A 20301-nucleotide genomic window follows, 5' to 3' on the forward strand; every position below is an offset into this window, starting at 1 on the left:
AAGCATACTGTTTTTCATTTTCTTTCATGCCTTTTCTTTTATTCAAATCTTCTTGAACAAAATGACTAATATAGGGGCAGCCAGATGGCATAATGGATAGGGCACTGGCCCTGAAGTCAGGAAAACCTGGGTTCAAATATAGCCTCACACACTGAACATTTCCTAGCTGTGTGACCCTGGGCAACTCATTTAATTCCAATTGCTTTCCAAAAAAAAAAAAAAAAATTTATGACTAATATAGAAATTTTTTACATGATTGGACATGTATGGCCTCTATGGGATTTCTTACTACAGTGGGGGGAGGGGAGATGGAACTTAGAACTCAAAACTTTAAAAAAAGTTTAAAAATGGTTTTAACATGTAAATTGGAAAAAAAATATACAAAAATAAATTATATATATTAAGTATATTTAAAATATATATTTAAAAACAGCTGGAAAAAATGAGCAAAGAAAAGAATTAAAATCTGAATATATAAAGTTACTATAGTAACAAGGAAGATCAAAACATACATTCAAAAGACAACAATAAAGTCAAAATTCCTTTATCCAAAGCCTCAAAGAAAAATACGAATTGTTTTCAGACCACAGAAGAGCTCAAAAAAAATTTTTTTTAAATCAAGTAAGAAGAATAAAAACTGCAAAGAGAAATTAGAGCAATGCAAGAAAATCATGAACAGAAAGTCAACAGCTTAATAAGAGAGGCAAAAATACTAAAGAAATTAATGGCTTAAAAAATATTACAGATCAAATAGCAAAAGAGATACAAAAATCCAGTGAGGAAAAGAATGCCTTGAAAAGCAGAATTGGTGAAATGAAAAAAAGATATATAAAAATTCACTGAAGAGAAGAACTTTTTAAAAAGTAGAGTTGGCCAAATGGAAAAAGAGGCATAAAAATTCACTTTAGAAAAGAACTCCTTAAAAGTGAAAGTGAAATTGGCCAAAAGGAAAAAGAGTTACAAAAAAAAAAAAATCACAGAAGAAAAAAGTTCCTTAAAAATTAGAATTCAGCTAATGGAAGCAAATGCCTCTATAAGACATGAAGAAACAATAAAACAAATGAAGGTAATGTGAAATGTGAAATATCTCATTAAAAAACAACTAATCTAGAAAAAGGATCCAGGAAAAATAATTTAAAATTTTTTGGACTTCCAGAAAGCCATGATCTAAAAAAAAGAGCCTAGACATCATCTTTCAAGAAACTATCAAAGAAAACTTTCAAATATCCTAATATCAGAGGGCAAAATAGAATTGAAAGAATTCACCAATCATTTTCTGAAAGTGATCCCAAAATGAAAACTCAAAGGAATAAACTTTATATACTACCAATGCTTTAACAACCAATCCAGATAAAGGAAACATTAAGACAACATGAATAGTAACATCACAGGAAATTTAAATATCCTACTCTGTCAGTTTTGGATATATCAAACAAAAAGACTGTAATGGGCTGAAGCTCTTGAGTCCTTGCACTGAGGTCCCCAGCACTTGAAACTAATTAGCAACTGGACAATACTCTATTAATATATGCTTGGAGAAAGAATGGCAGGCCCACTCTCTGTGCAAGTTTGATGTGTTGTATAGGAGACTGCTTAGAGGATTTGGTGGGTGGAGTGTGAGAGCCAGAGGCACTGCTGGCCGAATTAGTGTTTTTTATCACCATTCCCCTGCACCTCCCCAAAGAATAAAGATCAAGGATTTTCCCTTATCCTGACTCCAGCTGATTTTAATATGCTCTGGGTGCTAAATGCGGTCATCACAAAAGATGAAAAAGAAAATGTGGAACTGAATGAATTTCTGGACAAAGTAAAATTAAAATATATTTTAAAATATCTTCAAAACTGGATTGCAAAAGAATATACATATTCCTCAGCATGACATGGGACTTCTACAAAATTGACCCTGTACAGAAAGTACAGAGATATTCCAACTAAAGGTAAAATATGAGAAATAACATATATTTTACAAACCATAATTCAATAAAAGGTAAATGGACCACAAACAAAAAACACAGAATCAAATAGAGACTTGAGAAGGAAATCCTAAATAATGAGTGAAAGAGCAAATAAAAAATATATATATTAATAATAATAAAAGTAATAGTTATGTGAAAGAAAATGATAAAACAATATTAAAATTTCTGGGATGCAGCTAAAGCAGTCCTCAAAGGGAAAAATCATATTCTTACAAACATGCATTAACAAAATAGAAAAAAGAGAAAATAAGTAAACTTAAAATAATCACAAAAGAGAAGATATTACTATTAAAAGAAAAACAGATGAATTAGAAAAAGAAAAACCCACTGAACAATGAACACAACTAAAAGCTAGTTCTTTGAAAAGACCAATAAAAATTGCTAAACCTTTACCTAATCTTATTAAAAAGGAGGGCAAAAAATTAAATCAACAAAAAAGCAAATGAACAAGGTAAAATCATAATAAAACTACAATAAATAAAAAGAATAATCAGAATATATTATACATAAGAATGTATTTTTTAAATGGAGGAAAACTTTCAAAAACATAAAATATTCAAACTATCAGAAGAGCAGATACAGATCTTAAGTTACCAAGTCTTAGAAAGAGAAAGAGATCTAGCTATAAAGGAACTAACAAATAACAAAAATTCTTGGCCCTCAGAATTCTCAAAGGAGAATTCTACCAAACTTTTAAAGAACGATTAGTATCTATGCTTCAAATCTTGAGGGAAAAAAAGCACCTTACCAGAATCTTTTTATGAGGGAAAATAGTCATAATACCTAAACCAGAGAAAAATAAAACACAAGAAATCTATAGCCCAATATTATTAATTAATATTGATTACATATTACAAATAATATCATTAAATTTGTCCAAGAAATTTCTCACTAGAACCAAGTGGGATTTTAAGATGATTCGATAGTGGGAAAATAAACAACATATTAAATCATATTAAGATCAAAACATAACAAAACCACACAATTATTTCAACAAATGTAGAAAACGTCTCTGAAAAAATACAACTTTTTCAGGCTAAAAAGTCTATATAGTATAAAAATATTAAGTACAGGTAGAGAGGGACCTTTTAAAAAAAAGTAATTAAAATCAAAGGCAAGCATCATAAGTGATACAGATAAACTAGAAACCTTTTCAATAAACAAAGGAATGAAGCAAAGATATTTACTCTCCTCACTAATACTTTATTTAGTTCTGGAAATGACTAACAACAATAATAAGACAAGAAAAAAAAAATTAAAGAAATAAAGCAAGTAAAAAAAGAGAAAATATCCCAGAAGAGAAGATATACTTGGTAAGTCTGAGGGAATCAGCAAAGATTATTATGAGATAATGAAGTTTACAGAAAAAAAAAAAAACAACCCTCAAAATTCACTAGTATTTCTTTAACAACAAAATCTAAGAAACAAAAATAGAGAAGCCCCATTCCAAACAACTGCAAAATGCATAAGATATCTGGAGATCAACTTGCCAAAGCACACAAAAATTTTTCTTAAAGAAATAAAGGATAATTTAAATAGCTAGAAGCATTTATTGTGCTCATGACTAGGTCATGCCAAAATAAAAAAATAAATAAATAAACTACAATACTACCGAAATTAATTTGTATTTTTAATGCTATGGTAACCAAATTGCCAAGGAGACACTATGTAAGTTGTTTAAAAATAACAAAATTCATTTGGAAAAACAAAAGCTCTTGAGTATCTAAGGAAAAACATTACAAGGGATGAAGAGAAACTAGTACTTCCAGATCTCAAATTGTATTATAAAGCAGCAGTCATGAAAACCATCTGGTGTTTCTCAAAAAATAAAGATAAATTAAGAATCAGAAACAATGATGCAATCTTTGATAAAGCTGAAAACATAAATTGTTTAGGAAAAACTCCTTGCAGGCTAAAAAGTTCTGAGAAAATTAGAAAGCAGCCTGGCAGAAATTAATTAAAATGAACACCGTACACCACATTTTATAATACATTCTAAATAGATACATGACATTAATATTAAAGAGCATACAATAAAATAATTAGAAAATAAGCAGATCATATACCTCTCAAAGTTATCGATGGGAGATATATTCTTAATCAAACAAGAGAGGCAAATACAAAAAAATTAAAAAGATAACTTTGATTACCTGAAACTGAAAAGCTTCTGCACAGATAAAATTAATGTCCCTAGGATAAAAAGAGAAATGATCAAAAGGAGGTGAGGGGAACCTTTGTATCAAAATTCTCTGGTGAGATATGTATTGCAAAATATTCCCAATCACATAAAAGAATGTTTCAAATAACTAGTAATAAGAAAAATACAAATAAAAAACTCTTAAGGTTTCATGACATATTCTGCAAATTAGCAAAAATGATAAAAAATAGCAATAGCCAATGTAGAGTGATAGGTACACTAATATATTGTTGATGAAACTGTGAAATAATATAACCATTTTAGGGAGCAATTTGGAATTACACAAATAAAGTAACTAAAATATCCATGTCTTTTGAACTAAAGACTCCATTACTGCACTTATACCCTAAGGAAGTCATCAATGAAAAATAAAGTTCTCATATACCCCAAAATATTTATATAGCAGTACTTTTTCTAATAGTTAAGAAATGGAAACAAAGTAGATGGATATCTGTCCATTAATTGGAGAAAGGCTAAACAAAGTGATATATGAATATTACTGTTAAGAAATTATGTATGTGATGAATAAAGAAAATGAGGAAAAATCTAAATGAATTGATGCAGAGTGAAGTAAACAAGTCAAGAAAACAATATACACAGTAATTGTAACAATGTAAATAGAAAGAACAACCTCACAAAAAATACTCCTAAAGTATATGTAGTACAATTATAAAGATACAGTAGGACTGAAAGAATTATGACACCCTCAACCCACCTCTTTGTGGAGGTCTTTTTCAGTTTATCAGCTGCACTGATTTTTTTTTTCCTGTTTAAAAAGTTCTATTTGTTAAATGGGAAAGCCCTCTGGAGAGAATAATCATAGCCAGATCACTGTCTTCTTATTCACCCTAATTCAGTCCTTTACCATTGAGGAAAAAATATTCGTGATAGTATTCCTCTGAATATTCCCCTCCCCCATTCCTCCCCATTATCAAATTCTTCAACTCTAATGATTTATATCCATTTTCTCAGAATTCAAGATTATGAAATTCTGCTTTGACCTCCTCCTAAACTGTCCTTAAACTGTTCCATTTCTTCCTCTGACTAATTTCTGAATCTATTCTTTATCCTTACTATGACTTCCAGTTCTGCCACCTGTCTTTATTATACCAGCTCATCACTTCAAGCATCAATTCAACCACCAAGACCAGATATAAAGGAATAGAAAGGATCTGTCCAAAGCATAGTCCTGCAAACTTTATTCCTTTGCCTCCTTATCTTTCTATTCTGCCATTCTTCAAACTTGGATCAACATATCCTCTGTTCTTATTTCCAAGTTTCTAACTGCCACTGGATGTCACACTATCATGCTGACTGGGTTTTAAACACATCATCTTATGTAACCTCAATAAAGATCTCAATATTGAAAGGCATTCCTTTTATTCTTTCTCTATCCCACTGTGGACTTTTAAAAACCTTATCTTCTCCCAGGCACCAAGCCCAACTCTCTCTAGTAAAAAAACAAATCTTTGCTGAGAATCTTTAGTCATCCCTTTTGAGGCCTCTCATCTCCCCTCTTCAATACCTTCAAAACTTTGTACATTTCCTAAACTGATCTTTACCAATGTCAAACACTCTTAGTGTTCTCAATCCTCCCTTCCTATGGAATATGTTGTATTTCAGAATCAATTTCTGCTTCATTTTCAATTTCTTCCAATTTACTGCTTCCTTCCATATCATCTAACTCATCCTTAAAAACCCTCCACTTGACTACCATCTCGCCAAGCTATATTTCTCTTTTACCTTTTACTAGAAAGTTATGTACACTTGTTACTTTTACTTTCTTACTACCCATTTACTTGTCAGCGTTCTGTATAATCTATCTGATGTGACTGTTACTGAAACAACTCTGACGTTACCAATGATCTTAGACTATTTGACCTTGCAGGTCAATTTTAGCTCCAAATCTATGATTCCAAAATTGATATTCTTAATCCTCTGCAGATTTTAGCACTGCCAACTACTGGCTCCTCCTCTTTTCCACTGACTTTTGTAGCACTGCTCTCTTTTTCTGTGTGATTGTTCCTTCTCAATCATTATCCATTTCCTCCCAACAAAGTGTTGTTCTCTAAGGTTCTGCCTGACTACTCTCTTTCAATGCTCTCCTTTGAGATGCAAATGATTTCCAAATCTATAGCTTCTCTCCTAGTTCTAATCCCACATCTTAATCTAATTAATAACTGTGTACCTACTAGTATGTGATAACTCAGTATATCTAAAATTGAATTAATCATCTTTCTTCCCACCTACAAAAATTGAAGCCACCACTATTCTGCCAATTACCCAGATTCACAATCTTAGAATAAATAATCTTTGACCCTTCCTTTAACAATACTCCCAAACAGTTGCCAAGTCATTTAGCCTATTTTAAAGGAACATCTTTCTTATATGTCCCTTCTCTTTAGTCACATAGCTACCACCTTACTTTAGACTTTTATCAAAATTTCCCCGGGGCTATATTTAATAGCTTATTTTCTTTCTCCTTTCATTTTCCTTTAAGATTCATGGTTGAAGAAAGAAGAGAGTGAAGGTGGGCAGGCCAAAGCAACTTGTAAGAAAATGAGACAAGATATTCTGGGGCTAGCTTCAACAAATCCTGGCAACTAATAAGATACAGTCAAAACAAGAAGATTAAAATGAAGAATGTTAAGATTGAAAAGGGAACAGAAAGTCAGAATACTGGAGCTAGAAGGAAATTCCTTCATTCTAATTATGAGGAAATTGAACAAAGGTCAAGATTCACACAGAAAAAAAAAAAACAAAAAACATGACTACAACCCTGGCTTTCTTGTTTCTTCAAACTCAACATGTTTAAAACAGAATTCATTATTTTCCTCAAAATTTATCCCTCTTCAAAACTTAATTGCTGTTGGGGGAAATCTCATCTTTATAATCACTGTTTTACAACCTCCATCATGCCTGACTTCATCCAATCTAACCAATTTGTTCATTTATCTTCACAATATCTACCTACATAATTCCTACATACTTTCCTTTCTCCTCACTTACAAAGGCTTACTATAGGATTCTGTTATGTTTATTCAAGCCATTATTATTTTTTTACCTGAACTACAACAATAGTCTCCTTGCCTCAAGTCCCTCCTTTCTCCAATCCAAACTCCACACATTGTTCCTAAAGTGCAGATCTGACTATGTCATTCCTAAACTCAACATACTTCACTGACTATTATGTCAAAGAACAAATAAAACATTTCTTTAAAGCCTTTCCCAATCTGGACCCAGACTGATTGTGAAAAGCTAAGTACTATGAAAAGGTAGCTACCTTTCTAGCTTTATTAGACATAATTCCCCTTCACACATTTTCCATTTCTGCCTAATTTGGGCTGCTCCTCACACCCTATGCTACCCCCATAATGCAATGGGCATTATGCATCCCCCAACCTAGAATATTGCCTTCTTTCTTCAAATGGCCTAGTAGAATCACATTTCAACTCAAAAACCACCTTCCTGAAGCCTCTCTTGATTCCCACACCCTTAATTGTTCCTCCTCCCCCCCTAAGAAAACGTCCTTGTATTTAATTTCCGTAGAAATTACATATTACATATATTGTATATAAAAATGCGTGTACACACACACGTGTCCTTGCTGTAGAACGTAAACTACTTTGGGTCTAGAGCTGCTTCATTTTGGGTCCAGCCTAATACTTCACACCAGTAGGTGCCTAATAAAACACTTGCTGTTGTCTTTCTAACAAAACCAGGGGGATCTGGAGGGAAGGACACAGGTGTATGGAAGAAGTTCGCTAATTCTGGGGGTGGAGAGCGGATTTCCAGAGTTCTCCCCATTTTAAAGGAGACTGGGGTGATTCAGTTGAGCGAGGAAAACCATCATTCTCCCGCCCCGAGGCCCTGAAGCTCCCTCTAGGCCTCCCGGTATATTAAATTAAAGATAGCGCAGACTATGACGTCAACACACGATTGTGCCCGCGCGCCCTCTTCCCCGCTGCCCGCCCCCCTTACCCATCTTTCCTCTTGCCCACCACCCCCAGCAGATGCCAAACCCCTCCCCTATTCCATTCCCAAAGCTCCCGCGTAGCTAACCCTCCTTAACTCACTCCCTGGTCCCGTCCGGTGGGCAACTCCGCCTCCGGGACACGGAAGGGCAGCTGAAAGCTACCAATGAAGCTCAAGCAGGGAGGGGAATTAGACATTCACTCACTCAAGAGCCCAGAGAAACCGGAAGCTAGCTCCCCCACCTAGAGACCCATCAAAAGACGGCACACTCGATTCCAGTCCGCATGCTCTAGTTGAAACCAATCATAATACATCCCGCCCACACACCAGACAGACTACGAGTCCCGCTACAGGACAAAAATTCTCCTCCTTAATTTTGGCCAGAGGATTCATGTAGTGGTTCTCTTATTTTTTAGGAGGGCCGAAGAATTCCGAATTCAAGGGACTATTTTCAATGCATCACTGGATTGGAATATTGGAGGAATGTTAATTTTTTTTCTTAATTTGCTCTAGGCAGGAAAAATGTAAAGCCTCTCAAAGAAACCCTTTGCAATATAAAAATAAGATTTAGAACGGGACACTGCAGAATATTATTGGTATTTGTGCTAAGTCTTTGATATCCAATTCTTATAGAGGAAGAAACAAAACCAGAAAGAGTAAAACTTTGTCATACAGTCAGTAGCAAAACTAGGACTAGAATCCCCAAATTCCTAGGTTGCCAACACCAAAATACAGGAAAATCACAGTTAAGACAATGTAAGACATAAACTTTACTTTTGGAGTACTTTTTGAAAATGACCTGAAATACAACGAAACAATCTTTCAAGGTGGACAAATAATTTTATTTTGTGCATGCAAATACATGTCAAGTACTGCAAACTTTTTCCATCAATTTTCTCTCAAACACTGAAAACCATGATGCTCTATTCTGTGAACAGCCAAAGCTAATATCTTTTTACTTCAGTGCTACAGCAAAAACACACAGAATTCACTCTTTGCTATTCAGTATTATCACAACCCTCATTGTTCCATCTCTGCCCTCCCCCCAAATACAGGCCTGTATAGAGTCCAAGCCTTCCCCCATTTAATCCTATTCCTATAGCACAAAGAGAAACATTACAATTTGGAAATTCAAATTGAAATAAATGGAATAGAATTTATTCCCATATATATCCCCCATTTCATTGTACAGAATTATTTAAATTATAGTTTTAAATAGAAGCTGAGTATATGCCTTAAAAATGAGCATTTAAATCCATCTTAGAGATGGTGCCTGCTTTATACATGATGGGTGTACACCATCTTTAATTTCATTTACATTTCAATCGAACAATAGATTTGCAAAGAAAATGTCTAATACAGACGTAAAAATATTCACACTAGAGCTTCACAATCGGTTGTACAATTGACAAACAGGCCTCTTTTCCCAAACTTTCCAGCTAAGCAAATTTATAAAATGTAATCAATGCAACAAGAAAAAACATTTTCTTAAACTTTCAGGGAAAAGAATATGCGATAAACAGTATAAATGCAGACAGCAGATGCTGCAAGCTAACCACGATACTCCCAAGTGGCTGTACAGTGGGTATGTGCAGTACCAATAAAAGCCACATGTGTTGTATCACAACTACAGTATAATTGTTTGCCCAGCTAAAGAGAACGCATGCACTTCCATGCCTTAGATTAACTGAGGCCTAATTCTTGATAGATTGATGGGATATGTGCAAATGACCTTGGCTTTTGGCAGTACTATATGCAGCCAGTGTTTGTGTTTTGCTGGTTTGATATTATTTTAGAAAATTGTGGTGTGAGGGAAATGCTGATTTAAGATTCACGGGATTACTGTCAATGTAACTCCATTGTCATTGGAATAATATGGGAAATTTTGACATACTAACCTTGATACTAGGTGTCTAGGACATTCCCTTGCCAGCAAAGGGACACTGGTGACTTCTAGTACCAAGGGATTAATTGCACATTTAATCAGAAATATGGACACATGTGTGTTACGCTTACAGAAGGGATTCATATGTTGGAGGGATGCTCTAAAATAAGTGATCCCGCCAACATTATATTTACTAAAATATTAGAAAGCACACTTCCCAGGAATTTCTCCATTGGTTGCCCTTTCCCCTTTAATGATTATCTATCTGTCAATACTGGTGACATCCTGCCTGGAGATTGACTCAAATGAAGAGTTAGGTACTACTTGGACACTGTGCAAAAACCACATGTAGCTCATACTTAAAACATGTACTTCATGCTAACAAAACAACTTGGGTTTTTGACAATTGTCAAAAGTCTACTACATGAGATTATAGAGACACTTGTCAAATGATTCAACTTTCAGGTCTTGCAAACGGTTGCACACCACTTATCAACTCATTCTATAACAACTAATTTGAAATAGCACATAATTTGGACGTGCTATATATCCTTAGCATCAACTTCAAATTCAAGGTAAAGTGATTAGATTCATGACAATGGTAATTACTCAATATTAGAAAGTGAAGTAACACTCATTGTATCCCTTCACACAATGAAATTATTTGAAAAACTGCTGCCACTTGGTGTCTGAAAATAAAATTTTCTTTAAAATATATGGTGTACAATTTTTATCCATGCCATTAAGATACTGATCTCTTAAATGCTTTGGAAATCAAGTGTTTTACAAATTGTCATCACCTTTAAATTTGCTTGGGAAAAAAATACAACAGTAATTAGCTTATGATGACCTGTGTGAAATGAGGCTATGCAACAGGATTGTCCTATCCCACTGATTACCCATACTGTTCACAGAGCTCAGAAAGATATTACATTCAAAATTAACAATGCTATACTCTCTGGACTGTTGTCAACCCTTTTCCTGGTCAAGTCTTCAAGTCCACAGGTTAAAAGAATTAAATATTTCTGATCAGAGGCAACATATAGAAATGTTACCATGCAATTATTGATGTTTAGTTTCCCTGATGCCTGAGATTTTTTGACTCTCAATTCACGTAGGTATATTTGTTTATTGAGAAAGGGACTACATGACAAGAAATTATTGTCAAACAGAGCTAAGTTCTGGTTTTTAGCTTCTTTACCATGGCACTTTTGTGTAAAAGGGTCACTTTTCTGCTCTCTTCAAGTGGCACATATCCAAATCCTTTGCCTCACAATACACCCACAATTACAAAAGCGAGTTGCTACTACACATAGTAAAGATTCAATACAGAATAATTTCCTATGTTAGTAGTAAGAATTTTCAAGTTGGGGAGATATTGTTCTGTGGGACCACCCGCTGCAAGAAAAGCATTTTTTTGTTTTGCTTTTTTTTTTAAAAAACAATATATCTGTTCTGAGACATACCAATAAGGTTGGCAGGTATACACTAAATGCAAATGTAATTTCACCAGACAAGTAGGCAAACATCTAAGCAGTTATCCCAACCCCCTCCAGCAGAGCACAACCAAGTTTTAAAATTGCAATTTTAAAATTAAAAAGATACGGTTAAATACACAAGATCAATTTATGTAGTATATATTCACCCCCAGAACATGCTGAAGATGGTCTGTGTAGTTCTGTTGCACAGAGAGTTCTTTCCCTGAGGGCGCATAAGGAGCTCTCAAACTGTTAATAGGTCTCTAGGTTTTTGTAACAAAATAGTAATTTAAAAATCTTCTTAAAAAAAAAAAAAGAAAGAAAAAAGAAAATACATCACCTTCAACATGGAAGATCTCACTATTTAAATATCCAAGAAACAGACATACTGATTTGCATATATTTGAGAAGGATCACATACAGCAAAGAAAGTATGTCGGAAGCATTTCAAAAGTAGTAAGCTCATATTTATAGAAAGGTTTTGATATAAATTATACAACAATCATGTTCCTGTAATATTCTAGGCTAATTTATAATATCAGAAATAAGTTAATGTAACATGGTTTACTTCCTATTCATTTCAGGCTACAAGGTGAAATAAATAATATTTCTTTGCAGGGATGGGGAACAATGGCCACTGCAACAAACAGTATTAGCCAAAGGAAACTACATAAAGGCTACTGTGCTGTTATGCTACAAATATCTTCATACATCTGAGTATTAAATAAAAGTGTAAGATCTTCCATACTGACACTAGAATATCAAAACTACCCCCCTTGTTTCTCAGATATATTTACAACTTATCAGTCATTTTTATGGGCATGTTCATTAAGACAGATATCAAACACTGGCATTTTCTTATTCCGATCAGGAAACCTCAAGGAAAAGGCAGTCCTCCCACCCTGACCCACCCACCCACCCCTGGAAATGTGCACAAAACTTTTGTTATCAAAATCTTATCTGATACATTGCTGTGGTTTTGTAAAACAACTTAACAACTCAGAAGACCAATAACATGATCCTGTTTAAGCATTTTGCTAGCAGGAAAAGCCCTTACATACAGTACACCTGGTGAAAGATTGGCTTGGCTTAAAATATTCCAGTACAATTCTCAGAATAAACAACTTCACAGAAGTTAATAAAAAAAAAAATAATAAAAAAAGTAAAATTCATCTCAAAGAAATAGGGGAAGAAAAGAGACACAAACTACATACAGATAAGGTAACCAGGAAGGAGTGTCCTGCTTTTGTTTTCAAAATGTTGACTGTGCAATTTTAAGCTTCAAAAAAAATATCTAGAACACTTGGGGATAATTAGTTGATACTATCTACCTTCAGATGCCATGTCAAAACAACCTTTTCCAGTCACATTTCAGCAGGGCAAAAAAGCATTCTTATTTGGTTGGAGTTTGTTTTTTCAGTCTAACTGGAAGTCAGGTAATGTCATATTATTAACACATTTCACAGCCTTCTGAAACTCAATAGCCAAAGAACATGCAAAATTAATTGTGAACATGAAATTATGATGAACAATATTTAACCAAGACAATTCAATGAACATTTTCCCACCCCACCCCAAATTAATTTAAATTAAAACCCAGCAATACCATCTTGTTAGTCAGTGCAAACACTACATACAGGGTTTCCACAAGAAAGCCTAAAAGCACCTGATTCTTTTGCCAAGTCATTGGATTCAATAATGTACAGGTGTAAATCTGAATTAAAAAAACAGCCATTACATTAGTGCATAATTTATCAAAATTGTTAAAAACGATTCTGCATATAACTTAAGAGAAGTCAATATCTAATACATTAGCTGAAGGACTTAGGCACTTGGTTACATTTTAAATTACTTAAACAAGTAGCCTGTATATAAATATCAACAGTAATAAAGCAAAGATTATTCCTGGAAAAATGAGAATTTTTTTTTAAAAACTGTAACGCTACAGCAAAGCACTGTACCACACTTCTACACATTATGCATTAGAGCAAAGCTAGTGTGTTAACCCTGTAAAAATCTAAGGCAGATTGCCTACCTTCACTCTTCAGAAGGGAAAATTTAAAAAAAAAAATTCCATGCAAAGTTCCATAACAAAAGATAAATAAAGCAGCTGCAGCAAGAAGATGGAAAATTCTCCCTCAGTGAAATAAAAAAGAAACAAATAAGTTAGTTACGTTGACTTTCACTAGATGTATCATTGTAGGATCCTGCTAGTTTAATAACTGAGTTGTTAATTTTTTTTTTATAGAAGCCATTAAAAGAGGAATGGCTCAGTTACTGCACCGGATTGCTACAAACTCATAAAAAGCTGCTTTAAGCTTAAGTAAAATGTTGTCCAAATTCCAATCATTTCTGGAAAGTGAACTTGTTACCCTAATAAAGTAAATTCTTATTTTTTTTTTCAGAATGCTAATGTAAGAGGGCTCAAAGTATCAAAGAGTCCACAGGAAATGGATGCCCCCAGTATTATTTTTTTTAAAAAAAATATACATTATATAATATATATATTATATATATATATATATAAAAAGCTAGTGTAAATGCTTCCATTGTGTGGTCACAAATTTCAAAGATGGACCTCATTTCAGCTGTTAACCATCTTCCCATTTGCAACAGGCTTTAAAAAGTCATTTTTATCTTCAGACATAATATGAGCCGTTTTCAAGATGAGATTGCTGACACTGACAGATGTAGTGACGGGCAGGCAACTTGCATTGCTAATAGATGCTGGGATTGGCTGGCTGAAGCAAGAAGTTACCGGCAGGACTGCTTTTTGTTCCTCCCTGAAAGGGAAAAAAGAATGAAACTGACAGTGCTTCATAGTATACAAAACATGTAACTATATGAGTTAGGTAGCACAAGTATTATCTCCAATCAACATAGAGAAGAAAAGTTAGCCTCTGAAAAGTAAGGTCTCTTGATTATTAAAAACAAACAAACAAACAAACAAAAAAAAAAAAAAAAACCCTGGGCCTTGAATTTTCTAATTCCTAGTCCAAGGAACTTTTCATTGAATCATATTGCCTTTTAATCACTATTAGTTAGAATCATTCCCAAGTCTCACTATCCAAAATTTATAGTTAATATTTAAAATATTGTGTTGCCTTGAGGGCATATCTTTTCTACCTAACATAAATTCAGTTTCCTTTGCTGCTTCAGTCCACAAAACACTTTATTTTTAGTTATTTCCAAAATTAAAATTAAACCAAAGTGGTGCCCTAATCCTAAAGCCATAAAAGGTATTCAACTGTGGACTTAAGTACTTTTTCTGACCATCAACTAAATTTAACTTTATCTTCCTTTCTCTTTTTTATAATGTTCATGCTCTTCATTTTTGGTCCCTTCCACTTCCTCCTCATCCTTTCCTTCTACACTTTCCCCAAACAGATTTCAAATTTTCTAACACTCACAGAATCACATGGTCTTCACCTAAACTTTGTCTCTTGGGCTCCACAGGTTCCTTTGGGTGTTGTTTTAGCGAGTGGCCATTTTCTATTGTAGTTCCATTCATCAGCTGATCACTTTGAGAAGTGATACCAAGTTGTATGTCCAGAATTTCCTTGAAAAAAAAAAAATTTCATCAGGTGCAAGACAAATTTCTTAGACTTCAAATTTCTTCATAAAAATGATATATACCCACAAAATAAATATTAGCAAATTTCATCCTCTCTTTTTAATGTGTCAGAATTTAGTATGTAACTTTTGGAAAAGGTATTTTGTTTTCTGACAAACCATAAAGCAGAGCTGATGAGAAAAAAGTCCAAATTTCCATGTCTTTCAAGGCCCTTGATAAAAAAAAAAAAAAATCCACTAGACTTTCCAGCCTTATTTTCCACAACTATTTTCACAAAAAACATATTCCCACTAAAACGGATGATTTATCATTTTCTGCATATATATCATGACTCTCTGGCTTAATGATTCTTTTCATATACTCTTCCAGCTCTGAGTAGCTCCACATGCTTACTTCCTACTCATCCTTCAAAATCTAGTGCAACACCTTTTATTGTGAGGCTTTTACATGATCATCTCAATATGGAATTAATAGGAGTCTATTCTATTCTACTCTCAGAGTACCTTGTATTTCTTAAAGTACATTTACATTCTAATTTCTATTTCAATCTTTTTTTATGTTTGTTAAGTTCTTCTACTATATACTAAATTCCATTAGGGCCCAGATTTTCCTTCTCTTTTTTCATTTTGATTTTTTTTAGCTTCTAATACAGTATTTGGCATATAAAACGTATTTAACATGTTGATTAAATGATGTATATGGAAGAAAAGAAATTACTTCCCCAGAACATTTCTAAATCATACAGGTACATTTGATGGGCATTTATTTTGGACTTTAGATTACTATATCTTAGGTCTTATTTGTCCAGAAGAAAACTAAAAAGTTTAAATAAATAGCACCTTTTTTCTCTTGATTTTTTAGTACTGTTACTAATGTACTAAATGAGATTAGTTAGTACTACTGTACTAAATGAGATTAGTAACAATGTTCATAATCTCAAATGAAGAAAACATCTTTACACCAAGAAAATGAAATGTTGCCACTCTGTGAAGTGATTCCTCATAAAGCTAACACAAGATCATATTGCAATCAATTTCAAAAAATGAAAGAGAAGCAAAATCTGAATTTAGAGGAACACACTGTCAATAAAGCAAATCCATTTAAGCTGCAAATTCAGGAGAATTTCATTAGCTTAAATGCATTTTATAAAAATATAGTCTTATAAGCTACATGAAATGGGGATTAGACCATCAATTCCTAATATTTAGAATGAATGATCAAATGTTGACATTTCTGGACAGCTAAAGAGAACAGAGACAAATGTGTCTTAACAGAATCGAATCGAAAAACTTGATTCCCCAACAGATTTCTAAAAGACAAACTATAAAATCTAAAAACTGTTAAAGACCAACATAAATCTCATCTTTTACTGATCTGGCTCTTCACTGTAAAGATACAACAGAGACCAAAGGAACTGCTTCCTTGCATATAAAAGAGCCATCAAAGTCCCCAGAATACTTAATTATTATACTTACTTCTATTTGTTCACTTTGTCCATCAGGTTCATCAGTGTCAAGTGCTGAAAGTTCTAATTCAATATCTCTATCAGGCTTAGTATCTGCTGTATCTTCTGTATAATCACTCTGGAAATCAAGAAACATTTAGACAAAAAAGACTTATGGTTCCTTTTTATAATTTGTAAACAAAAGAAAAAATATATCAGATTATGAAGTATTACTATCTTCATTTTATTTATTTATTTATTAGTTTTTAGGTGTCTTCATTTTAAAAACGGAGAAACTCAGATACAAAGGCATCAAAAAATCTGCTCATACAAGTGACAGAAGTAGAATTTAAACCTGGGTTTTCTCATTCCTACTCTAGCGTTTTTTTCTATTATAACATATAATCTTAAAAAAAAAAAAAATCAATATAATAACCATGGTTTACATTAATGCAAAATTGAGCAAAATAAATCAAGAAGAACTGAAATTTTTCCATGCACCAAAATGCATAAATTTAATTAAATTTCAGGATTCAGTTTTCTTTACCTCTCCATTTCTCAATTCCATTTCTTTGCTTAGGAGATTTAAGGTAAGGTGACTGGCTTCATCTAAGGAATTCCATTTCTGTTGCATGGCTAGGGCATTGGCCTCCCTCTGAAGCAACAATGAGTTGCTCTTTGCCTAAATAAAATATAAATTAAAAATTGACAAACTTTAAATGTCTCATTTTCAAGAATTAAAACCACAGAACAACATATATCCAATCCAATACAACTAATCCTACCTGCTGAAGTTCAATGCTTAGAAGATCTCCAGTACTGGAATGCTTTCTATGACTGGATAAATCAGTAACAATAAATCTATCCCTTTAAAGAAAAACACCATTTTTATTGACATGCACTTTGTTTTGAAAGTGAAACTAATAAATAAGTCAACTGGAGATGCAATTATTATTATCATCAATAATTTTTTAAAACTAGAATTTCAAGCAATCGTACCAGATCTTAAAATGTCAATTTTTTTCCTAAGCTATGATAAAATCGTAGTATTGTCAAGTACTAGATCTGAAAGAGACATCAGATATCTATTACAACGTCAAAACCTAGACAAAGTGGCTTACCCAAGGACAGACAGATGGACGGCTGGATACACACACACACACACACACACACACACACACACACACACACACACACAGCTAGTCAGTACAAAACCTACTAAACTAAGAACCTTTTAGCCTAGTGATCTCTCCATGACACCATGTTTCCATGTAAGATATAGAATATGTCTCCTAAACAGGGATGACAGAATTTATCTTTTCAGTGCATATACTATGATTTATGAATATAACATCCCAATGCCTACCGTTCTATATAGTGTGTTGAAGTAGTAGAATCAGAGCCATATGAACTCCACCTTGAATCAACAGCATTGACATAAGGGACATAATCTGCAAAATGTAGATAATCAATAGTGACAAAGATGGAAAACAGAAACAACTTGTAATAACTTGCATGTATTTACACAGGAAAGTGGAGCAGTTTTTAAAAATTGAACTACAGTACACAAATTGAAATTAGAAGTAACCTATAATACCTGATACACTGATAGGTTTAGTAGCACTTCCTTGGGAAGCAGTGGCCTGTATAGGATCTGTGGTATGATAACCTGTTCGGGAAGATCTGGAAATTGCACCCCATTTGGAGATAATGGGTCCATCACTAAAAGGAATTATAGGATCTTCTTCTTTAACCCTTCTTTGAGTTTCAAATAAATGTACTCTCCTTTTAACATCTCCACTGTCCAAATCCTAAGTATTAAAGAAAAAATACAATTAAAACAAATATTTCAATAAAACAAATAAATGATTTTTCGTCAATAAGTAATATAAGTATTTCCTTTTAGAAGATTTGGGTTTAAATTTTCAGGAAATGTTATTTACTTCCAGCTTTTGGCAAGCTAGACAAGAGTGAACATCAAGTATAAATACACATGCTAATTCTTTAAAGCAAATCATTACATTCTAGGTTTAATGAGATATGTCTACTTATTACAGTATGATCTATTAAGAAAATAAAAGGGTTTTTTGCTCATTCATAAATTTGAATTAGCATGCACGATTCCCAAGAATCATACCATTAATACAGCATTTGAATTAGCAATTACATCCTTGGGCTCTGAATCAATGGCATTTATACAAGAGCCTATGGTGCCACAGGACCAAGGTGAATAATGGGAAAGATGATCTTCCTCAAATTTTGTACCACGTACATCACTTACGTTCTCGGAGAACTAGAGAAAAAAACAAATACAGCCAACTCTTAGTTATAATCACTAATTTATATTTAGTATGAAACAATTATTATAGTCAGGAAGTTCTTATTTATTATGGTACTGTTTTTCTAAGACTAATATAAGAAATGCCAACAAAGCTATCTCCAACAATTTTAAATTACTGGTCAAAAAAATAAGTTTTAATTTATCTTTAGCTTCAATTTATCTTTTCTTCAACCCTTTTTCCTGAGCATATAATGCAAATCAAATTCTATACAAGCCAAATAAAAAATATTTCCTCATTTACTACATATGCTAGCTAATGTAAGAAAAACAGAAATATATAACATATTGTTACTTACAATTACTTACTTACAGTTAGTATACATATAAAGATTTATACATATGAATTTGTAAGATAATAGGAAGCTGACAAACCATTAGTTCTGATAATAGAACGATAGGAAGTAAGAGAAGGGAAGAAATAAATGTGGGATTGAAGCAGCAAAAGAACACTCCCAAAGAGCTAGGATTCAACTATGAAAGAGGAGTAAAATTTAGAAAGTTGTAGGAGGAAAAAAGATGATATTTCCCTCTGGAAGAAGGAGGAGAATCAGGACTAGCAGTGAACAGAGAGAAAAACAGGTAGAGCTCAAAAAAAAAAAAAAAAGTTTATATAAATGAGGATGCATGAACATGTCTGTTGTTCTGATCAGAAATGTCTTTTGATATATATTTTTGTCACTCTATTTTAAAGACACATGAAACAAATAGTCTGCTCTGGAAATAATGGGTCTGAGAATACTAACCTAAATTTAAGGCAACCAAGGTAAAAGTTACTTGAATACTAAGAAAAATGGCAACATCTCTCAAGTCAAAAAAACATAAATGATAACACTAGCAACTTCTACACCTCTTCCAGATGAGAACTATATTGCTATAAAGAGATATATTAACCATGTAACTGCTTACAAAAAAACCACTCAAGAATTTTTCACTTTGCTACTTCTAGTTTAAATAAGCACTTCTCCTTTAAAACTAAAGGTAAATTGTTTGGCCTAACCCTCAAAGGCATTAAGTAACTTCCTACCTCAGTACGAAAGTCTACACTGAACAGAGGAGAAGGTGGTGTCGGTGACTGTGTTGCCATAGGAAGTGTTGAAGAAACAAGGGGTGCTTTCTGGGTATGATACTGCGCCCACTGTTCTGGTTTTCGTCTTAACTGATCCTCATAACTAGTCTTCAAATGACCACAAGGTTCCTAGGGGAAACAACCAAACATTCTTAGTTATCTAAAAAGCAGAGTAAAATAAGAAATGCCTGTACCACGAAAATAAAAGTAGTTTACTATGCCAATGGTTTTTTTTTTTTTAAAGAAAAGAAAGGTGAGAGATCATGGAGTTTCACACACACACACACACACCACACACACACAACACACACACACACACCCCTACATATATTTGCAAATATACATGTATATATGAATATACACAC

General features: G+C 33.2%; 2 protein-coding genes across 18 annotated transcripts in view; both read right to left on the reverse strand.

Annotated features, from left to right (window-relative positions):
* PDCL (phosducin like) overlaps positions 1–12938 on the reverse strand; it is a 34263-nt gene extending 21325 nt beyond the window's left edge. The window contains exons 1-2 of one of the 8 annotated variants that reach the window (XM_012553705.3): positions 12843–12930; positions 4127–4166 (exon numbers count right to left, since the gene is read on the reverse strand). Coding sequence is in view for 1 of the 8 variants with exons in the window: in XM_012553703.3 (XP_012409157.1) it covers positions 12843–12855 (13 nt within the window). In the remaining 7 variants the exon portion in view is untranslated. The other 7 variants (XM_023507404.2, XM_012553706.3, XM_023507402.2 and 4 more) reach the window with 7 other exon arrangements.
* Positions 8967–20301, reverse strand: part of RC3H2 (ring finger and CCCH-type domains 2) — a 60383-nt gene continuing 49048 nt past the window's right edge. For 2 of the 10 annotated variants that reach the window (XM_003757106.4, XM_012553699.3), the window contains 9 exons: positions 19895–20065; positions 18667–18822; positions 18127–18340; positions 17896–17980; positions 17315–17396; positions 17077–17211; positions 16561–16668; positions 14922–15070; positions 8967–14294 (listed from right to left, as the gene is read on the reverse strand). In XM_003757106.4, the coding sequence (XP_003757154.1) occupies positions 14096–14294; positions 14922–15070; positions 16561–16668; positions 17077–17211; positions 17315–17396; positions 17896–17980; positions 18127–18340; positions 18667–18822; positions 19895–20065 (1299 nt within the window). In that variant the 3' untranslated portion in view covers positions 8967–14095. The remainder of the gene's footprint in view (positions 14295–14921; positions 15071–16560; positions 16669–17076; positions 17212–17314; positions 17397–17895; positions 17981–18126; positions 18341–18666; positions 18823–19894; positions 20066–20301) is intronic. The other 8 variants (XM_023507401.2, XM_012553702.3, XM_031954252.1 and 5 more) reach the window with 6 other exon arrangements.

Source organism: Sarcophilus harrisii, chromosome 2 (assembly GCF_902635505.1).
Source record: "Sarcophilus harrisii chromosome 2, mSarHar1.11, whole genome shotgun sequence".
Lineage (NCBI taxonomy): Eukaryota > Metazoa > Chordata > Mammalia > Dasyuromorphia > Dasyuridae > Sarcophilus > Sarcophilus harrisii.